The sequence below is a fragment of the Rissa tridactyla genome, chromosome 3 (assembly GCF_028500815.1).
Source record: "Rissa tridactyla isolate bRisTri1 chromosome 3, bRisTri1.patW.cur.20221130, whole genome shotgun sequence".
NCBI lineage: Eukaryota > Metazoa > Chordata > Aves > Charadriiformes > Laridae > Rissa > Rissa tridactyla.
In genome coordinates this window covers 58,257,218-58,275,062 of record NC_071468.1, presented here as the reverse complement: position 1 = coordinate 58,275,062, position 17,845 = coordinate 58,257,218, and the positions used below count along the sequence as shown (strand labels likewise).

The 17,845-nt window shown below is 41.0% G+C and overlaps 1 protein-coding gene across 2 annotated transcripts in view; it reads left to right on the top strand.

Annotated features, from left to right (window-relative positions):
• The window catches only part of CNKSR3 (CNKSR family member 3), a 62,116-nt gene extending 49,801 nt beyond the window's left edge, over positions 1-12,315 (top strand). The window contains exons 8-13 of one of the 2 annotated variants that reach the window (XM_054194671.1): positions 2,125-2,193; positions 2,947-3,093; positions 4,856-4,980; positions 7,513-7,721; positions 8,200-8,289; positions 9,808-12,315. In XM_054194671.1, coding sequence (XP_054050646.1) covers positions 2,125-2,193; positions 2,947-3,093; positions 4,856-4,980; positions 7,513-7,721; positions 8,200-8,289; positions 9,808-10,106 — 939 coding nt within the window. In that variant the 3' untranslated portion in view covers positions 10,107-12,315. The remainder of the gene's footprint in view (positions 1-2,124; positions 2,194-2,946; positions 3,094-4,855; positions 4,981-7,512; positions 7,722-8,199; positions 8,290-9,807) is intronic. The other variant, XM_054194670.1, reaches the window with a different exon arrangement.
• The last annotated feature ends 5,530 nt before the right edge of the window (positions 12,316-17,845 follow it).

Below are 17,845 nucleotides of genomic sequence, written 5' to 3'. Positions count from 1 at the left end.
CTCTGGCCAGCAGCTGAGTCTGTGGTGTTGTCAGACATGGCACGCTACACGAGCAGTGGCTGAAAGAAAAAGGAGTACAGGACCTTGGCTGCTGCAGCAATGCCTTTTTTCTTTTTCTTTTTTTTTTTTTGTGAATAGGAAAGAGCCAGTGGTTCTAGTTGTACCCCTGCCAAATCCAGGGGCCAGGGAGGAGTGGGTGGAAATCTGTGCTTGCAGTTCAGAGTGAAAACCAAAAGCTTGTATAGCTTTTATGCTATTGCCCTGGCATAACTCTGTATGGGGTCTGAAACATAGACCGAGGCCACTTTATCACCAATTGCAACATCTGATAAATGTGAAAGAATCCAACACTGACTGCCGCCAAACTCCCTGTGCATCTAGATCTCATTTTGGAGGCCAGGAGTTGGGGCTGTATTGCTTCTATAGCTTTGAGTGTTGACCTAAGCTTCCACTTCTTTTTTTTTTTTTTTTGGAGTACTGGCTCTTCAACACTAGCTCTTCCTTTGGGGAAGCTCTTTCCTTTGGAGCAGCAAAGCTTGAGAAGTGACAGAGCTGCAAACAACCGGTCTTTCTGGTGGCATGGGATCAGGCTGGGTCTTAGCTCAATTTTCTTGCTAGGTTTGAAATGGTATTTTAGTAGCTATCCCCAGAAGCTGGTGACTTGGAATACAGTGGAATTGCACGCCAAAATTAACAGTACTGTACATTGTAAGGACTGGGGAAGTCTGTGCATTTGATACCGTTCAGCCAAGAGGATTCCTAATTTGTACCTCCTACTTGTGACTTCCTGCGTCACGTTCACCTAGATCTAAACTTTGCTCTTTTCTGTGTTCTCACAATGCGATTGCAGTGTCTGCTGTGCTTGCTGGCACTTGTTGTAGGACTCCTCTGTGTAAGGGTCCCCCACCCTCCTCCAGACAGGCTGTTGATCGCCCAAAGGACAGCTTGAAATGAGCTTTGTTTTTCACGAACTTGACTTTGGCACAGCATTTTTTCCTGATCTTGGTTGACTCATATATATGCAGCCTTCCACAGAAGCATTTCCTCTCAGAGGAAGTGAGAAGACAATGAAGAAATGGGGTTACTCATGATAGCTGGAGCCTCCCACAAATTCCCCCATGTTGTCTTCCCTTGTTGCACTGTTTATTCCTACACTTCCTCCTAATAAAAAAGTTACTTGAGCCTCTGAAGGTGTGATGATGAGAAGGGAGTCCTTAATCGAAGTGCTTAGTTCTGAAGTCATTAGGAAGAGCTGGCCTGGTGCCAGGTGGTTACTCATGGGGTGGGTGGAGTGGGAGGAGAAGTTGCCCCGTGATCAGGGTGCAATATACCAAGGTAGTATGCCCGTGCACTTTGGGTGTTGTCAAGGCTGGTCAGAGTTGGTGTGTTAATAGCAGTGAAACCAGTTTCAATAACTGCAGTGGTAGCTGGTGTGTGGCACCAGCTGTAGATAAATCTAAACAAATATTGACACATTTAGCTGTTCCTTGCTAATGGTTTCCTACCTGTCTACACACACTTGATGTGTGCAAGCATACATTTTATCTGTTAACCTTGATGATGCAGGCAGGTAATTCCACATTAAAGTTGGTATCTCTTATTTAGATTAGGAAACAAAAAGGGAAAGTCAAATAGATTGATTTTGTGGGTTGGAGGGTTTTTGGTCCTTTGTTCTGTACCTTCAAAATCTTAGTGTATTTTTTTTTTAGAATCAGTATACGCTTATTTAAAAGCTAAGTTTAAGAGAGTTGTTGTTTTAGGAGTGAAGTCTTCTTTTCAGTCCTCTCACACGGCTGTCTGAAACTACAGCACAAACTGGAGGCAAAAGGACAGCAGAGACCGTCCCATGACTTAGGTACAATTTGGCTTGTGACAGTTGTAGGCTATGCCTTCTCCCTTTCCCTCTAGTTCCCCCAGTGTAAAAAATAAATCGTAAGTTGTATTTGTTTTGCATTTCTCAAGTCATCATTACATTCTCAATGATGTAATGTGTGATCTATCTCTGCAAAAATTTTCATCGCTGCTCCTCGTTATAGATACAGCCTTTGACTTAGCTTGGTGAGGGTTGTTATGGGAGGGAGGAAAACCTGCTGAAGTACATGCCTCTTGTTTTCTTCTTTATAGTCCCCTGCTGATCGTTCTCAGAAGATTCATGCTGGTGATGAAGTGATCCAGGTTAATCGGCAAACTGTGGTTAGTAATAAACAGGTTTACGTTTATCTTCCCTTAAACTTGCTCTGCAAAGTTCACTCCCCACACATTTTGAATGGATGGGGTCAGGAGACGGTTCTAGTATTTTCCTGTTGAAGTCTTTGAGGCTTTTTAACATTTTGCTTTCAAGACAAATTTTACTTGGATTTGAAATTATTTCTTTGCAGTGTTTTGATAAAATAAATATGCAATATTCTGTGTTTAAACACTGTCTGCATCACCTGTTATATTTAAGGCCTGATTTAAAATGCATTGTTACAATCTACTGGAATGCAGATAAAAACCGCTTTAAAACACTCAAGTATTTGTCAAATCGTTTGCATCTGGGAACGTAGATGGAAAAAATGACATTTTTGCTTAGCGAAGGTAAGCAATGCCTTTCAATGTGAGAAAGAAACATGACAGTAGTTGTTCGCTGTGAATCCCTGTGTTACTTAATTTGACCACATCTATGCATCCTTTTAGGACTGGAGCTGAGGTATAAAGAGCATTACTTAATACCTCAAAGTTTAATTTACAGCTTAGAGATCTTTTTTTGAAACAAAACAAAGATGATCCTTCCAAAAAAGAAGCTTTCCAATTTTTTTTTCCTGCATTCTGGCTTTTTTGGGTCTCTCTTCTCTCATTAAGTTCATGTTAAAACAGACAGTTTGACTTGGGGGATTTAGTTTTTTTCTCGTTTGTTTGCTTTCAGAAAAGCAATGCTAGATAAAAGATGTCTTTATTCTCTTCCAGGTTGGATGGCAACTAAAAAACCTGGTGGCAAAGTTGCGAGAGAATCCTGCTGGAGTTAGGCTGCTGCTTAAGAAACGTCCCACCGGCTCTTTCCATTTCACTCCTGCTCCACTAAAGAACCTGCGCTGGAAACCACCCTTGGTCCAGGTGAGAGGCTGCCAGCTCAACTGTAACATCGGGATGGGAATGCCTTGGTTGCAACATGAAAAAGAGAAATACCAGAAATGCTCCCAGGGACTCATGTTTAAGTATAGGTCAAGAAAGGTTAAGTGAAATGGCTCTGTCCTCTTCTGGTTCTTAGATGAAAGGGAAAATGTTCCTGTTTTTGTTTTGTTTTGTTACCCTCGATAGTGCCCTCTCGGTACACAAAGGGACTAGGTGTGTTGAGCATTTTAATCAGTCAGCATGCCACTGGGAGAACTTATCTGAGGCAAAACTGCTGATACGTATGGAATTCATCAGCATAGAGTAATAAATGCTTCCTCTGTTAAGCAGAGTATTATGTTTTTGTCGAAATAACTTAGATTATTCTGTATATTTGTCCTCTTTTTAGCCTGGTGAAGGATGGGAAAGAGTGAGTGTTTTTTCAAGAAGTTATACAAAGTACTTATTTAAATAAAGATTTGGTTGTTGGGCAATTCAGATTGGGTAATGAGCAGACAGAGAACATGAAGTTAATACATCAAATAACTATGTTGAGGAGTGACATGTTGTATTAGGAAGCTTATGGCTTAATGCCTACAGGAGGAAATAACCAAATTGACTCTAAACTGATTACCTGAAATAAAGAAAACGAAGGAGAATTCCCATTTCTACTTCTGTTCTGACACAAGTGACTACAGCTGTGAGGAAAATTTATCAACCTGTGAAATACCAGTGGCTATTGCAAGTCTTGAGGCAAGCAGATTTCTCTCAAACTGGGTAGAGGATGCACGTTTGACTCCTTTCTCATCCTTCCTCTCACCAGTGCCTGCGTCTTGTTTTTGTGGCATTGTGCCTGCCATTTAATCAGACCCCAAACCACCACCCCCCTCTGAGCTTTCCAGGGTTACCCAAAGCAAAGAATATGTTACTGGTGTGAAGAGCTGGGCCGGGATATAGTCTCTGGCAAGCAGTGTTTCCTTGGGGGAATGAGTAATTGGAGAAGCCTGTTGACAGGTCTGGGTTCCGGTGTACTGACGGGTAAGAGGCAGATGCTTGTGCACGGGTGCCATTAACTGAGTGGCCAGAGTGAAGGCCTGGGCAGGTCCTTGACAAAAAGGGGAGGATGCAGTTCTCTTGCCTGACAAAGCTAAAAGGGTCCTTCAAGCCTTTGCTCTCCTAGAGGCAGACAGGAGCCTGGCAAGATACTGGGAACATACAAGTGCGAGCCACAGAGAGCTAAATGTCAGACTTGCTCAGATGAGCGATACCAAATATATTTTTCCTTTGCTTCCCTTACCCTAGTTATATCACTTGATGCAATTTGTGGTGAACTTTACCACATTCCTGCCTGTGCCCGTGCTCCCGCCCTTGGATTGTATAGAATAAGGGTAGCGTGAGCTGGCTTTGTAAGTGTTGCAGATCCTATCTGTATTTAACAAATTGCATACTTTTAATGGATCTAAAAATAGAAGGGGGTTTGTCTCTATTGCTTTTTCTGTCTATGGAATTTGCAGGAAAAATAGAACCGGAAAGAGCAAAATATTCTTGAGCAATGCATTACCTGTGATGGAATTTCTGTAGGAGGCACTGCAAAGCTAGCCTAAACTGGGGGTGAAGGAAAATGTAAATGCTAAGAGTTTTTAATGTGTTCATGAAGCACAGAAATAGTTCACTAGGGGTTGAAACAGTACTATTGATTATTGAATTATCTTTTTGTGAACGATAAATCAGTGCTCAAATGTTTGATAGCTGTCTAACATTTCAGACCAGCCCTCTGCCAACTTCAACCCAGTCACCAGAAAGCACCATGGATACCTCACTGAAAAAAGAGAAGCCAGCCATTTTGGATCTGTACATACCACCTCCACCAGCTGTTCCGTATTCTCCTCGGTATGCAAATAAATATGCACTACTGAACAAAAAACTCCTTTATAACACTTGTTTCTGAGCTGGCTTGCTGTCAGAGCTCTGTGCAAATTCGCTTGAGGAAATTGCAGATCTCGCAGACTTTCTTCTAGTTGCTTAAATGCATACAATTTCTTAAGCTTATGTTTAAATGCATAAACTACCAGGACTGTAATAGATTTTATTATTAGAAGATTGTGTACCACATAGATCAGAGTTGTTCCCAAAACATGAAGGGATGTCATCCCTAGTTTTGTTGTGGGGTTACGTTTTTGATTTTGTTTAAATCTGATGGCACATAACAAGAAGTAATTTTTGTCTGTAATTTTTTCCACTGTTTGTTTTTTTTTTTTGTGTGGGTTTTTTGTGTCTGTGTTTTTTTGTTTGGTTGGTTTTTTTTTTAGCAAGTTAAGTAACTGTTGTGGGAGTTAGGATAGAAAAGAACTTGGCTTAAATTTTTAATCTTGCAAGCTGTATAAAATGAGAATGTTTCCACTGAAGGAAAGGGAGAGTCGATTATTTCAACTTTATTTTTTTCTTGCGGTGTAAGCTATAAAAACGCAGACCTGTGTACATAAAAGAGGGGGGGTGGGGATATGGTATGGTTAGCTTTTGTTTGTTTTCAAGTCCATGTTGACTTGTGCCAGAACCCTGGCGGCTGATATGGGAAGGTGATGGACAAAAGGGTTTTTTGCGGGGGCGGCATGCTTCCTGGCCTGTCCTGACACTTAGTGTTACATGTAGATAGCCCAGCATAGTAACTCTGACCTTTTGCTACAGGACTTGCATAGGAGGAGATCTTGCCTCCTGTCATGTAAGGCCTGATACAGACACAGAGGTTGTATTACTGCAGTCTTCAGGGCAGTACTGGAGCAGGGGGAGAGGGTTTCTTCAGTATGGGGTCTCTTTACTGAAGTTAGATCCACCTTGACCTGCTGTCTCCCTGTCTTTCATGTTTATGCCTGCTCAGTTCTTAAAACAAAGATTAAAAATAATCAAATTTCTTAGTATAAAAACAAGTATGTAGATTTAACAACTGACTTCAGAATGCCCTGGTATTTTCTTTAAATTGTTACATTTCAAGCACATCAGTGAATTACGTGCTTGTGCTCAGTTTGTTTATCAATTTAGGAAAGTGTCACAAAATTATATCTAGCTTCAGATGCCTTTAGACCTGAATCTGTGTTGACAAGGAAGGAAGTACCAATGCAAGTTGTAAAACTTGTCCTGGATGATGTGTGGAAAGGGGAAGACTTCTTGACTTTGACTTTTAAAGAAAGCAAATGTGGGAAGCCGTGGCAGCCAGGAAGAGGAGAAAGGGCAGTTGTCTTGTCTTCTGTTTGGCTATTTAATTTCACCTCTGCATGTTTTTGTCTTCTCTTGAAACTGTGGTGCATTTGTGAGGTCATTTCATTTTTTTCCCCCCCTCATCATCCTGTTCTTTTCCCTTCCTGCCATGGACCTTCTCTGGTCCACACTGAGGAGGCAGAGAGCGGTGGCTGGTTTCCCTCCCCACAACAGTCTCCACATGGTGGTGTTGTAGGAGAGCTCTCCGTGTACATACAGTTGTGGTGTAACACTTCCACGCTTCCGTGCAATTTTCAGTCCCTGAAACTCCATAAATAGCTCTCTCCATTCACTGAGCTCTAGCATTGTTCTTGATGGAGAGCTGGAAAAAGTGGTATGTGCTGGCCAGGGGGCTGTAGTGAATACTGGGGTATGTATGTGCTTAGACAGTCAGCTGTGTATTTTTATGCCTGACTTGGCTGATGGTTGCTTCAAGCAATAAGATTGCAGCATGTACAGGGAAGGATGGGGGGGAAAAAACCCAGACAAATCTTAACTTGGAGGGTAGGTTTTCTTCCAAAAGTACTTACAAGGACTGGTTCTAAAAATGGCTATTTCTGGCCTTTGGAATGAAGGATTGCTCTGGGAAGGGAATTCCTGCAGAAATTGCTCAAAAATCATATGTATATACACTATGAATTTATTACTGAAACTCTCAAGGGGGTCTCACTTTTGGATGGAGAGAGAAGGTGGTGATTATCCAGTGGCATTTATTAGGCTCTTAAAATGACTGAAAAGCATAGTCCCACAGATGGAGGCGATAGGTGTTGCCATTACACAGAGATGGATAAACCTATGCATGCACTCCTCTGTCATAACTGCATACTGAACAGGCAGTGAATCGTGAGCTTTGATACCCTCAGGGCACAAAGGTCCCATTTCTCAAAAGCTTTTTCAGGGGTGATACCTCTAAATTTCTCCATGTGTTAAATTACTGGCTCATTAAAAGTCAATTAGTATGAGGGAGGTATCTTTCTTTTCTCCTTGGTAAATATGTTTATAATGAAGTCCTCCATCACATGACTTGGTTATATTTTTTTTTAGCTTGTTTGCAACACAATGACAGTTGTCAGGAGTGTGACTTAATGACTAGAAGTATATTTCAAACCTGCTCGTGTCTGTAGCGTGAAACTCTTTTAAGCTACTAACTGAAGTGAAATGTCCTTTCAGAGATGAAAAGGGGAGTTTTGTATATGGAGGAGGCAACAAACTCAGTCAGCCACTACCTGGGTCCAAGGGCGCCGAGTCTCCCAATTCTTTTCTGGATCAGGAGAGTCGAAGGCGAAGGTTTACTATTGCGGATTCGGATCAGTTGCCTGGGTATCCCATCGAAGCAAATATCCTACCAGCCAAGATGCGGGAAAAAACACAGTCCTATGGTGAGTTCATTCCTCTTTCATTACTGCTGTTATGATAAACGCTTTGGTCTGTTTGGAATAATTTGTGTCAGAAAACTGCTCGCTAGTCTTGATGGATACTGAGGGCAGTCTGTGCAAATTGTGAATGTGAATGAAATTCCACATCTCAAATAATTTCACTTAAAAGCTGTTATTTCTTTAATGAATGTCACCCAGCTGGGCTCTGCTGCCACGTTTGGCCACTTCCATAAGTATCTTGGTTATAATTTTTGGTCATTATGTCCACTGCTGCTGTAAATGAGCAAGAATGTGGCTGTTCAATCTCAGCACATTGCTTTCTTATATATCACCAGTGGAAGTATCTTGAAATATTTTTTTTCTGTAGCTTTAACTGATTTTTGCTGCATCTCTCCCTTTGCTTAACTGAAAAAATTATCAGTCTAAAAGTTGGTTTCCTAAAATTTATGTAATTCCTCATAACATTCTCTGTTGCCTTTAGGAAAACCTCGTCCTTTGTCAATGCCTGCGGATGGGAGCTGGATAGGAGCCGCAGAACCTTTCTCCAGGCCACGAGCACCAGGGAGAAAAGGCAAGGGTTTAGGTCTTGTCCCTCTTTCTTGTCCCTTCCATCCAGTTCACCCCAAGGAAGTTTTGGAGAGGAAGTGTCTAAATTAGGAACAGAGGATTAGTGTTTGCGTATTGCTGAAATGATCCAAGATGACAGTTGTTGATTTTAGCAGGAATGCCAGATGGTAGTTGTGAAATTAGTGAGGCTGTTCAGTGCTGGGCTCAAAATTTTGTTGTCCCGTCTTAGAATTCTTGTGAGCATTAAAAGTAGGCTAGAATGACTGGGACAGACCTGTACTTGTCTCTTTATAGCGCAGGTCTACCATTTTGCTCTTACACATATCCCTTTCCCTTTCTTCTGCATTTAATATTGTTCAAAATCTGCTTTTTTTGATAAGCCTTTCTGTTTGTTTAGATCACTGTGAAGGCTGTTGCAGAAGCAAGCTTATTCTCAAAAGGAAAATGTAGGGCCTTTTAGGAGTTGCTTTTTACTGCAGCTGCTGTTTGGAAACAACATATTCTGCAGATGTCACAGAATGGGAGAGAAACAGAAGCTGATAATGTTGGATGTTAGGTTGGGTGGCTTTTCTTCCTTCCCCCATTGCCCCTCTCTCCCTCCCTCCTTTTGCATCTGAAAGGCTACTAGTCCTGTTAGAGTAGGAAATAAGAAAGGATGACTATTTAGTTTATTCTTGAAATCAGTTATGAAAGCTGATGTGTAATTCAAGGGAAAATAGGAGCTGAATTCTATGAATTTAATGCAAAACCAAGAAGCACCAACCTGGAGGGATATTAGGAACAAGCTAAGTAACAAGTCTAACAGAACGATCACCAGGTGGCAGGGCTGGTTTTTGTATGTATGGTTTCTGGTTGGTTTTGCTTTTGCTTTTGTGTTGGCTTTTTTTAACACTTGAAATGTACTTAAGTGTTGCAGGCTTGTATGTAAGCTGGATCAGAACAAAGGCCTGTCTAGCCCAGTAGGGTGTTTCTAGCAGCAGCTGCCATGGTCAGGTTTCTAGGGAAGAGTAAAAAAAGAGATAGCATCACAAATCAATGGTCAAAACCAGGGAAGTGCTTACATCTTTATCTGCAAAATTAATTTCTGTTGTCCAGAGTAATAGTTGTAGCTTTTAAGTTAGTCAGGAGTTACACTCAGATAAACGTGGATTCAACTCTGGTGTATCAGCACCTTCAATGACATGTTACGAGAACGTTTGTTTGGTCTCGCTCATGATAATGATTTGCAAGAGGGTAGTCTGTACTAGTGGGGTTTGGGGTGTGTGAAGCTGGAATTTAACAGTCAAATGGTATCCCCTCTCTGTGTGAATTTATTTTGTTGCTCTTTGTGTTGCTTAAAAAATATTGAAGATGTGAAAAGCCATAAATCTATTGACAGCTGCTTATGTCCAGGCGTGTTATGAAAGGTAACTAAAATCTGGGCAATTTGACATGTAACCAGAATCTTTTTATAAAAATAGAAAGTGTTAATGGAGGGTTTTGAAGTCAGCAATAATTGGTTTTCCTCCTTGTGTTCACACAGGTGAAGATGTCCTCTGCAGGTACTTCAGTAATGAAAGGATACCCCCAATCATTGAAGAAAGCCCCTCCACACAACACCCCCTCTCAAGGCCAGTGTCTGACAAGCATTTAGTGAGGGGAACGGATTATATTCGAGGCAGCAGGTGTTTTATGAATGCAGACCTCCACAACAGTGCAACAATTCCTTTTCAAGAGGAAGGTGCTAAAAAATCCTCTGTTACATCATCCACAAAATCTTCCTCTGCAGAGCCTTCGCTGCTGGTCAGTTGGATCACAAGACTGAAATTGTTGACTCATTGACTATTGTTCACAGGACTGCTACCAAGTGCCTTTGCTCATCAGTCAGACTTCTCTACTTTTCAGCTTAACTGATGCATAGTGACTAATGCAGTGTTCTTTTCCTGGAGAATCTTACATTTTTTGCTTCTTTGTTTGTGATTTTTTTGATGGATCAGAGGGTTTCATAGTGCAAGGAGGGAAGAAAGAGAAAGATCAAGTTCCTCTTTGTGGCCAAAAGCTGAGAACATTTATTCCCCTGGAAATGAGTAAAATTTCAGTGATATGGAGGCACATGTCACCCGAAATCTGCATACTGACTCAGAGGAAATCATTGCATTACCGTTAAGTCCAGTGGCACTTCGTTTGTCTGAATGCTCAGAGGCTGGTGCAACTGGTTGGTGTCAGAGTATGTAGAGCTCAACAAAAGTTGTGTTACTCTCCTGAGCAGGAAAGATAAGCAGGGAAACAGCAGTTTCATGCAAATTAGTGATGCTGTTGCAAGTACTGCATGAGATCAACCTTGTGAGGAAGAATTACTAGTGTTGCCATTCTTTCTCTGATATCCAGAGATCTTAGGAAGTCTTAGGAAGAGAGTTCTCTTATTCAGAGATCTTAGGAAGTTGGACTAATTTAATTATAAATCAATCCAATCTGATATATAATCCATTCTATTGAAATCACAGTACAAATAAAGAGTGCTGAACAGCTGCAGTGCTCATCTGTAAAGATATATGGATTGCTACAATATGCCAAGGAAATGCATCTGTAGAGGTGGTAAAAGAATATATATTTTTTTCCTTAATTGTTTAAGAATGATTTGCTGTTAACCAAAGTAAGCTTTTAAAGACAGTCCTGTTGGACTTTTGAGAACTTTTACAGAGGTTCAGTTTTTGAATGATGTGTTGTTTTTATGAAAAATATGTGCTATTATACATTACAATTGTAAGACATCTTGCTATTTTCTATATAGCTCAAACCTTTTCCCCTCCAGAATTTTAAAGTAGCATTGGGTATTTTGGGAGGAAAATAAAACTTGTTTAACAAAAGAAGAGGATATTAAAGAGGTATTGTTTAAAACTGAATGTACATAAGATTGTTAGTATGCAAACAGTTGTGTTTAAAGTAATTTAAATGTTAAATATAGTTGTATATATTTTTTTCACTTAAACAGATACAGTTTGTACCTTCCTGTCTGTGGTACTGGGCACAGGTTAGTCAAATGAAAAGAAAAAGAAAGTCTCTTATATTCATCACTAATGAATTATAGGACTAACTATTTTTGTAGATGATGCATTGCCAACAGCCTTTACTCCTTTGGTCTTGCTGAAGAAAAGAAGAATAATTTGTATTTAATAATTGATGGGGAAGGAGGGAGGTTAAACACTAGCTTGCACTTTGGACTGAGACAGGAATCATATGCGATAACACAAGTGTTAAAAACATACCATAATTCTGGCTGTGAAGATGTGACCACTCCGCTGCAACAAGTTAATGAAGGTGTGCTGCAGCCCTGCAGAGACCCAAGGTGTTAAATTATGTTCTCAATTAATTATGTTTGATTCTGACTCACTGGTGATTTAGGTTGGGCCTGGTTTGGAACTTCTGGATAAAAGTAGATTATAATATGGCTGTCTTGTCCCACTCTTCTCCACCCCCCTGAGGTGGCAGTCTGTACTAGAGATGTGGCCAAACACAGCTGCAATGTGTTGAGTCCTAGACCAAGACCAGTTTGGTCCTGCCTCTGAGGAGAGGGATGAAACTGTCATGTTGTAGGCACTGTGTTGTAATATAGTCCAGCCCCAAACTGACTGAATTGTTTTAATTTAATCTACTTCAATAACTTTGATTTAAAGTCAGAGATGTTGTCTAAACAAGGCTCTAAAATAGACTTTTTGCTTGTCTTTATTGTTCTGTTTTCCATGGTTTAAAAATGAATGGGGAAGGATATACTTTGGTGTATGCATTCATGCGTGTTGGTGTGGAAGAATTTATGGATGCACTCAGTTTCTTTGGGTTGTGCCTGGGCACATTTTAAGACACTGAATTTTCCTGCCTTTCTTTGGTGAGGTTGTCTTGAAGTTCTAGGCATAGTGAAATAAGCTTGGCCTAATGAAGTAGACTTAAATCACTGCAGCTATAAAGCAAGAGGAATTTGTAAGCATTTAGGCAATGACACTTTCAAAATCTGCCTTGTTGCCTAAATACAAGCTAATTTCTTCACCCTCCCTCCCCCCCCCCCCCCAAAAAAAAAAAAAAAAAGACCCTACAACCCAACAGCCCAACAAATCCAACCAACCAATGTTCTCTCCATGCTCCAGCATCCTAACCATCCTGAGTTAAGGTACTGAACTGAACCTTCTGTCAGTCAGTCATACAGATACCAAGAATTGATTGTCCCGGGAAAGCGTTGCCTGGCTCTTACGAACAGTGGAAACAGAGGTACTTTTCTGGAAATTACCAGAAGTGGTATTGCAGTTTCACAGAATTACAGAATGGTTGAGGTTGGAAGAAATCTCTGGAGGTCGTCTGGTCTAACCCCCCTGCTCAGGCAGGGCTACCTGGACTTGGTTGCCCAGGACTATATCCAAATGGTTTTTAAATATCTCCAAACTCCACAATCTCCCTGGGCAACCTGTGCCAGTGCTCGGTCACCGTCACAGTAAAAAAGTGTTTCCTGATGTTCAGAGGGAACCTCCTGTGTTTTAGTTTGTCTGTTGCCTCCAGTCCCATCACTGGGTGCCGCTGGAAAGAGCCTGGCTCTGTCGTCTTTGGACTCTCCCTTCAGGTATTTATACACATCAAGAAGATTTCCCTGAGCTTTCTCTTCTCCAGGCTGAACAGTCCCAGCTCTCTGACTTTCCTCATAGGAGAGGTGCTTCAGTCCCTTCCTCATCTTGGTGTCACTTCAGTGAACTGTCTCCAGTATGTCCATGTCTCTCTTGTACTGGGTAACCCAGAATTGGGCACAGTACCCCAGATGTGGCCTCACCGGTGCTGAACAGAGGGAAAGGTTCACCTCTCTCAACCTGCTGGCAATACTTTGTCTAATGCAGATGAGTTTCCAGTGTAAATTAGCCAAGATCATTGAAAACACAGTTGTACATGGTTTTGCAATCAAAAAGGCAAATAATATTGGGGGTTTTTTTGCCTCTCTTGAGCTTTATTCATCACTGTTGATGGACTTTTGGCCATTGGAGTGTATGTATGCAGAATAAATGTAGCAGAAAACGATATACCTGTTTTTGTTGGAAAAGCTGCATCCTTACTACTGTGAACTTATGTGCTCCAGTAAGCTGCCTTGACTTCTTAATATCCTTGTCTGCAAGTATTGTTTGCTGTATGCTGCAGATCTTTTTATGTAACGTATGGTGTGTAGGAGTCTTTTCTGGGAAGCTGGCATTTTATTGGCCTCAGCAGAGAGGGTTTCTTTTCCCCCCCTCTGATTATCATATGGAAAAGCTCCAATATCTGTTCTCTATAGTAATAGGCTATTCTGGGTTGCAGTTATGAATATTGGACATATGCACTCTTCCCCTGCCTCTCTACCTCTTGCGACTTTTTAATGCAGTGACTTCACTTACGGGAACAAGCAGTTTAACACAGGGACCTAAAATATGGCCATATCTCTGTTGTTTGAAACGTGGGGGAGATAAGTGCAATTGAAAGACCTATGAGAGCAAACTCTAGTCTATAGATATTAGACAGAGTAGAGCTTTTTGCTTCCTATGCTGGTGACATTGGTTACTGAAAACCAAATGCCTCAAGAAAACTTAAAAGAACAATAAAATAGATAGCTGTAACTTTAAGCACTTGATAATTAAACACCAGACCCCTTTTTCCTTTGCCTGTATAGCTTTCTAACATATGTAGCTTGACCTTCTTCCAAATGTCTGCATCTGTTTAAAGACCTGATCTGATCTTGCTACACAAGGGTAGCTGTTAAGGCATTGACTGTAAGATTGTCCTCTATTAGAAACTTTTATCAGCTATCGTTGGGCTTTATGGTTATGCACTCGTTCACTCTCAAAAACTTGATTCAAATTGAAAATGAGTTTTAATTGACCCATTTTTGTCTCTTTTCCTGAGAGAAAGGAAGGAAAAGAAGGGAATATCTATGGGAGGCACTTGTTCATAAATTATGTCAAGTTCAAGGAAAAATGAAGTCCCTTCTTCTCTTGCATGGAGAGGGGAGGAGGTCTGAAGAACTTGGGAAAGGCTGTAAGTCCATAGCCACCTGCAGCCCAGATATTTCAAGAAAGGACCACTGCTCCATAGCCACCCTCTAATCAATATTCTCAACCAGTATGGCCAACACTAGCAGAAGGAACCTCACTTATTTCTTCAGGGACTTTCTGGTAGCTGCTTTACCTATGTATATGTCACACCAAAGCTTCTCTCCTGTGTCCTGTGGAGCCTCTTGCTATGTGGAGTGGTTGTATGTGGCTCTGAGAGGTGACCACTAAGCAAGGGTGTTTCTTGACTCAGGTATGCACTAATAATGTCCAAAGCATTTCTTTACCAAAGAAGGAAGCATGTAGCTCTTTATTTCCTTTTCTTTATATTTGTTACAAAACATTAATAATACCAGAAATCTCTTTCCAAGAGAACCAATGGAGTAGGCTGTGATCTGGAGACGGGCTTGGTGTCATGTAAAGAACAAGTGTGCTGTGCCCACTGGATGATAATGCAATCGGTTGAATAAGCTGCTACAGATGTGTGGTGGCAGCTAACAAAGTCCTATATTTTGTTTCAAAGGAACATTGAAGTTCCTCACTGCATGAACTGAGTTCATAAAATCTTTAAGAGCAGGTTTTACATGGCTCGATGAAAAGCACTCAGACTTTAGATGGTTTGCTTCCCTACATGACCCCTCTCCCCTAGCAAAGAATAGAGACATCTGTGTGTGATGCACAATATTAACCAGCTGATGTTTAGCAAACAGCAGCATGGCGCAGGTCATTCGCCACTATCACTACCATTTGGGAGAAATGCCACTGTTGGCTTGGGAGAATGGTTTAAAATGCAGGAAAATCCTATAGCAGTGCATGTCACAATATTCCTGACTGGGGTTATTTTTCTCCTTTACAGTAACAGCTCCTGTTAGAAGTTCTAGTGTATGGAGAAGTGTTAAAAATTCAACTTGCTCAGATCTTTCCTTTTGCATTTTAATCTGATTTGGAAAGAGTGAGATCTGCCCTGTGTTTGTGGAATAATTTCTCCTACCCACTTCTGCTCTTCCTCTTTGTACCATGTTAATTGAAAAGTGAGGGGAAACACGTGAACTCCCAAAGACTAGTGCCTTTTCTTTGTCCAAGAGGTTAAATTTGAAAGAAGTTGATTTCTTAACTTCTTACTGTGTATAGCAAATATAGAGGGTGCTCTTTAGTTTGGGGGTAAAAAAAAAAAAAAGACCCACAGATCTAGGAATAAATCATAGGCAATATCTTTCTGGCTTAATCTGAGAAAAATGTAGGTAACAAGTTAGAAACTGCTATTATGCAGAAACTTGGCTTGTCTCTTGGTATTGAAGGTACATGTATCTGTTCTAACAAAAACTATGCCTAGGTTGACTTCCCTAATGAGTACAACATACGTATCCAGATATCCTGCCGTGGTACAGTGCTCCACAGTACTTTGAATACTCTGTCACAATGGCAAAACATGACAGTTAATTGGAAAAGACTGTAAAATCCACAAAAACATAAAAGACTATTTGGCACTCTTGCATAGGTGTATAGTGAAGTTTCAGGAATGTGCAGTTCAGAAACATTGAGCAGGCCTCTGTTTTAGTCTGTAGAGTGTTTGCAAGCCAATACCTTGGGTGTTCCCTTACATAACCATTGTGAGAAAATACTGTTCTGGATGGTAATATGAAAGAGGAAATAAGCTATAAAAATGAGTACTAATAGCTTGTAGAGACAGAGTTCAGGGCAATTCTTCAAAAACTGTGTTTCCTCTAATATTAAGGTTAGTTAAATTAATCAGTGTTTGAATTCTGGATGACCAACTGAGCTGGGCAGAGTACTGTTAGTATACTAATTTTATACTAATCAATGAACTGATAACCCTTTTTTCCCTCAGAAGCAGGGCTTGTTTTAAAAACAACATGCTCCACAAGCTAGGTGCTCATTGAACAGAAAGGGGGGAAAAAAAAAAATTCTAAAACTCAGCCAAACCAGGAAACAGATGGTGAAGGCTGGCTTTATAGTTGGAGAGGATAAAGAATTTTCTTTTTACAAAAGTAATTTTTTTTGGTCCAAATTATATGTCCTGTTTTTATTACCTTGCCCACAGGCAATCTTCACAAACTGCTCTTTACCTGCAGCCACGTCCTGAATAGACCAAGTTAAACCCCTCATCAAGCTTTAGCTTGGACCTTGATGATAAATTCAGCTCAAACCTTTTCTGCAGGTTTTACTTCCACAGGAGTTTTTCTGCATTCATCAGTCAATTTTTGGAGTCACCATCTGGCAGCCAAGCTCTTGTGTGCGTGCATTGTCAGAACTGCCTTTGCCAGCAAGATTGGTATCTCGGAGGAGAATGGGTGCTGGATTGTGCTTGTGGTTTCTGCACTTATTTAAGTACTTCCCCCGGCTTCCAGTGTACGTCCTAGTGCGCCATCTCAGACCATCAGTTAGAAATACTCGTGCCCCATTGGAAAGAAGTGTTGGGTCCTTTGGAGTAAACTGACCTTGGCTGTACAACTGTGACGTCTTTCTTCTCTTTAGTCTGAGTTTTCCTTTCCACATGCCTTGCTTATGGAACACACGTTCTTTGTGGCCATCACATAGAAATGCTTCTGTCATCTTGCAAGCTGTAAGGTTTTATAATGGACAAGAGCTCTCAAGAAAGCAATCGACTTAAACTAAAATGTAGAAAGAGCACTCAAAAAAAGACCCAGTTTGGAGAATGAAGAAAGAGGGGCCGGGCTGAGCTGGACGTATGGACCTGTGTTGTGTTGAACACCCTTTCAGCAGTAATGCAGGAACTCTGCAGAGAAAACAACCCAAACAAGTGCTACAGGCCCACTTGTTTCTGCTGCTACATTTGTGTGGTGCTGGAATATGAAACAAGGGCAGTCACTCAAAGTAGTTATATATAGTTCCATGCACAGCACTTGAGCTGTAAGATACATGACAAAAGCAGTCAAGAGCTGCTGTCAATATATAATTTCACCAAATTCCACTGCCTACGCTGCTGCTGCGTCAGTTTAAAATAGTAACCTTTTCTGCTGTTGCCTGCACAATGCCAACCCAGCTCCCTGGCAAGTGCGTAACCATCAGTATTGCTGTCTTTTGTGATAGTCGGTACCTGCTGGTGAGATTGTGTCATTTCCGTGGGGCCTCACGCAGTGGTCCAAAACCTTAGTTTAGGTTATGCTGGACTCAATCCAGAAGTGGAAAGTCAAATTTTAAAACAATATGGCTGGGCCAATATAACTTAGAGTTGGGATTTTTTTTTATACATACTGAATGTGAGACAGGCAGGAGTTGTCTGTTGCGTGTACTTTGCCAGTAGGAAGAAAAATGAGGATTACATATTTGGTGGAAGAAAAAACCCCCAGACCTTTGTGTGTCCTCCAGTTCCTGCCAGTAGGAGAAATGTGTTTGTTTTAGCGTGACATAGAATGGATGGAAACATTTCTTTTTAAACCTCCCTGTGTGGCCACCTCAGTTGTTCAGGATGATGTAAGCCACTGACTTTCCCCCTTAAGTGGTTACGGAGTTAACCTAATATATTATTTTGGGAGAGGGCAAAGA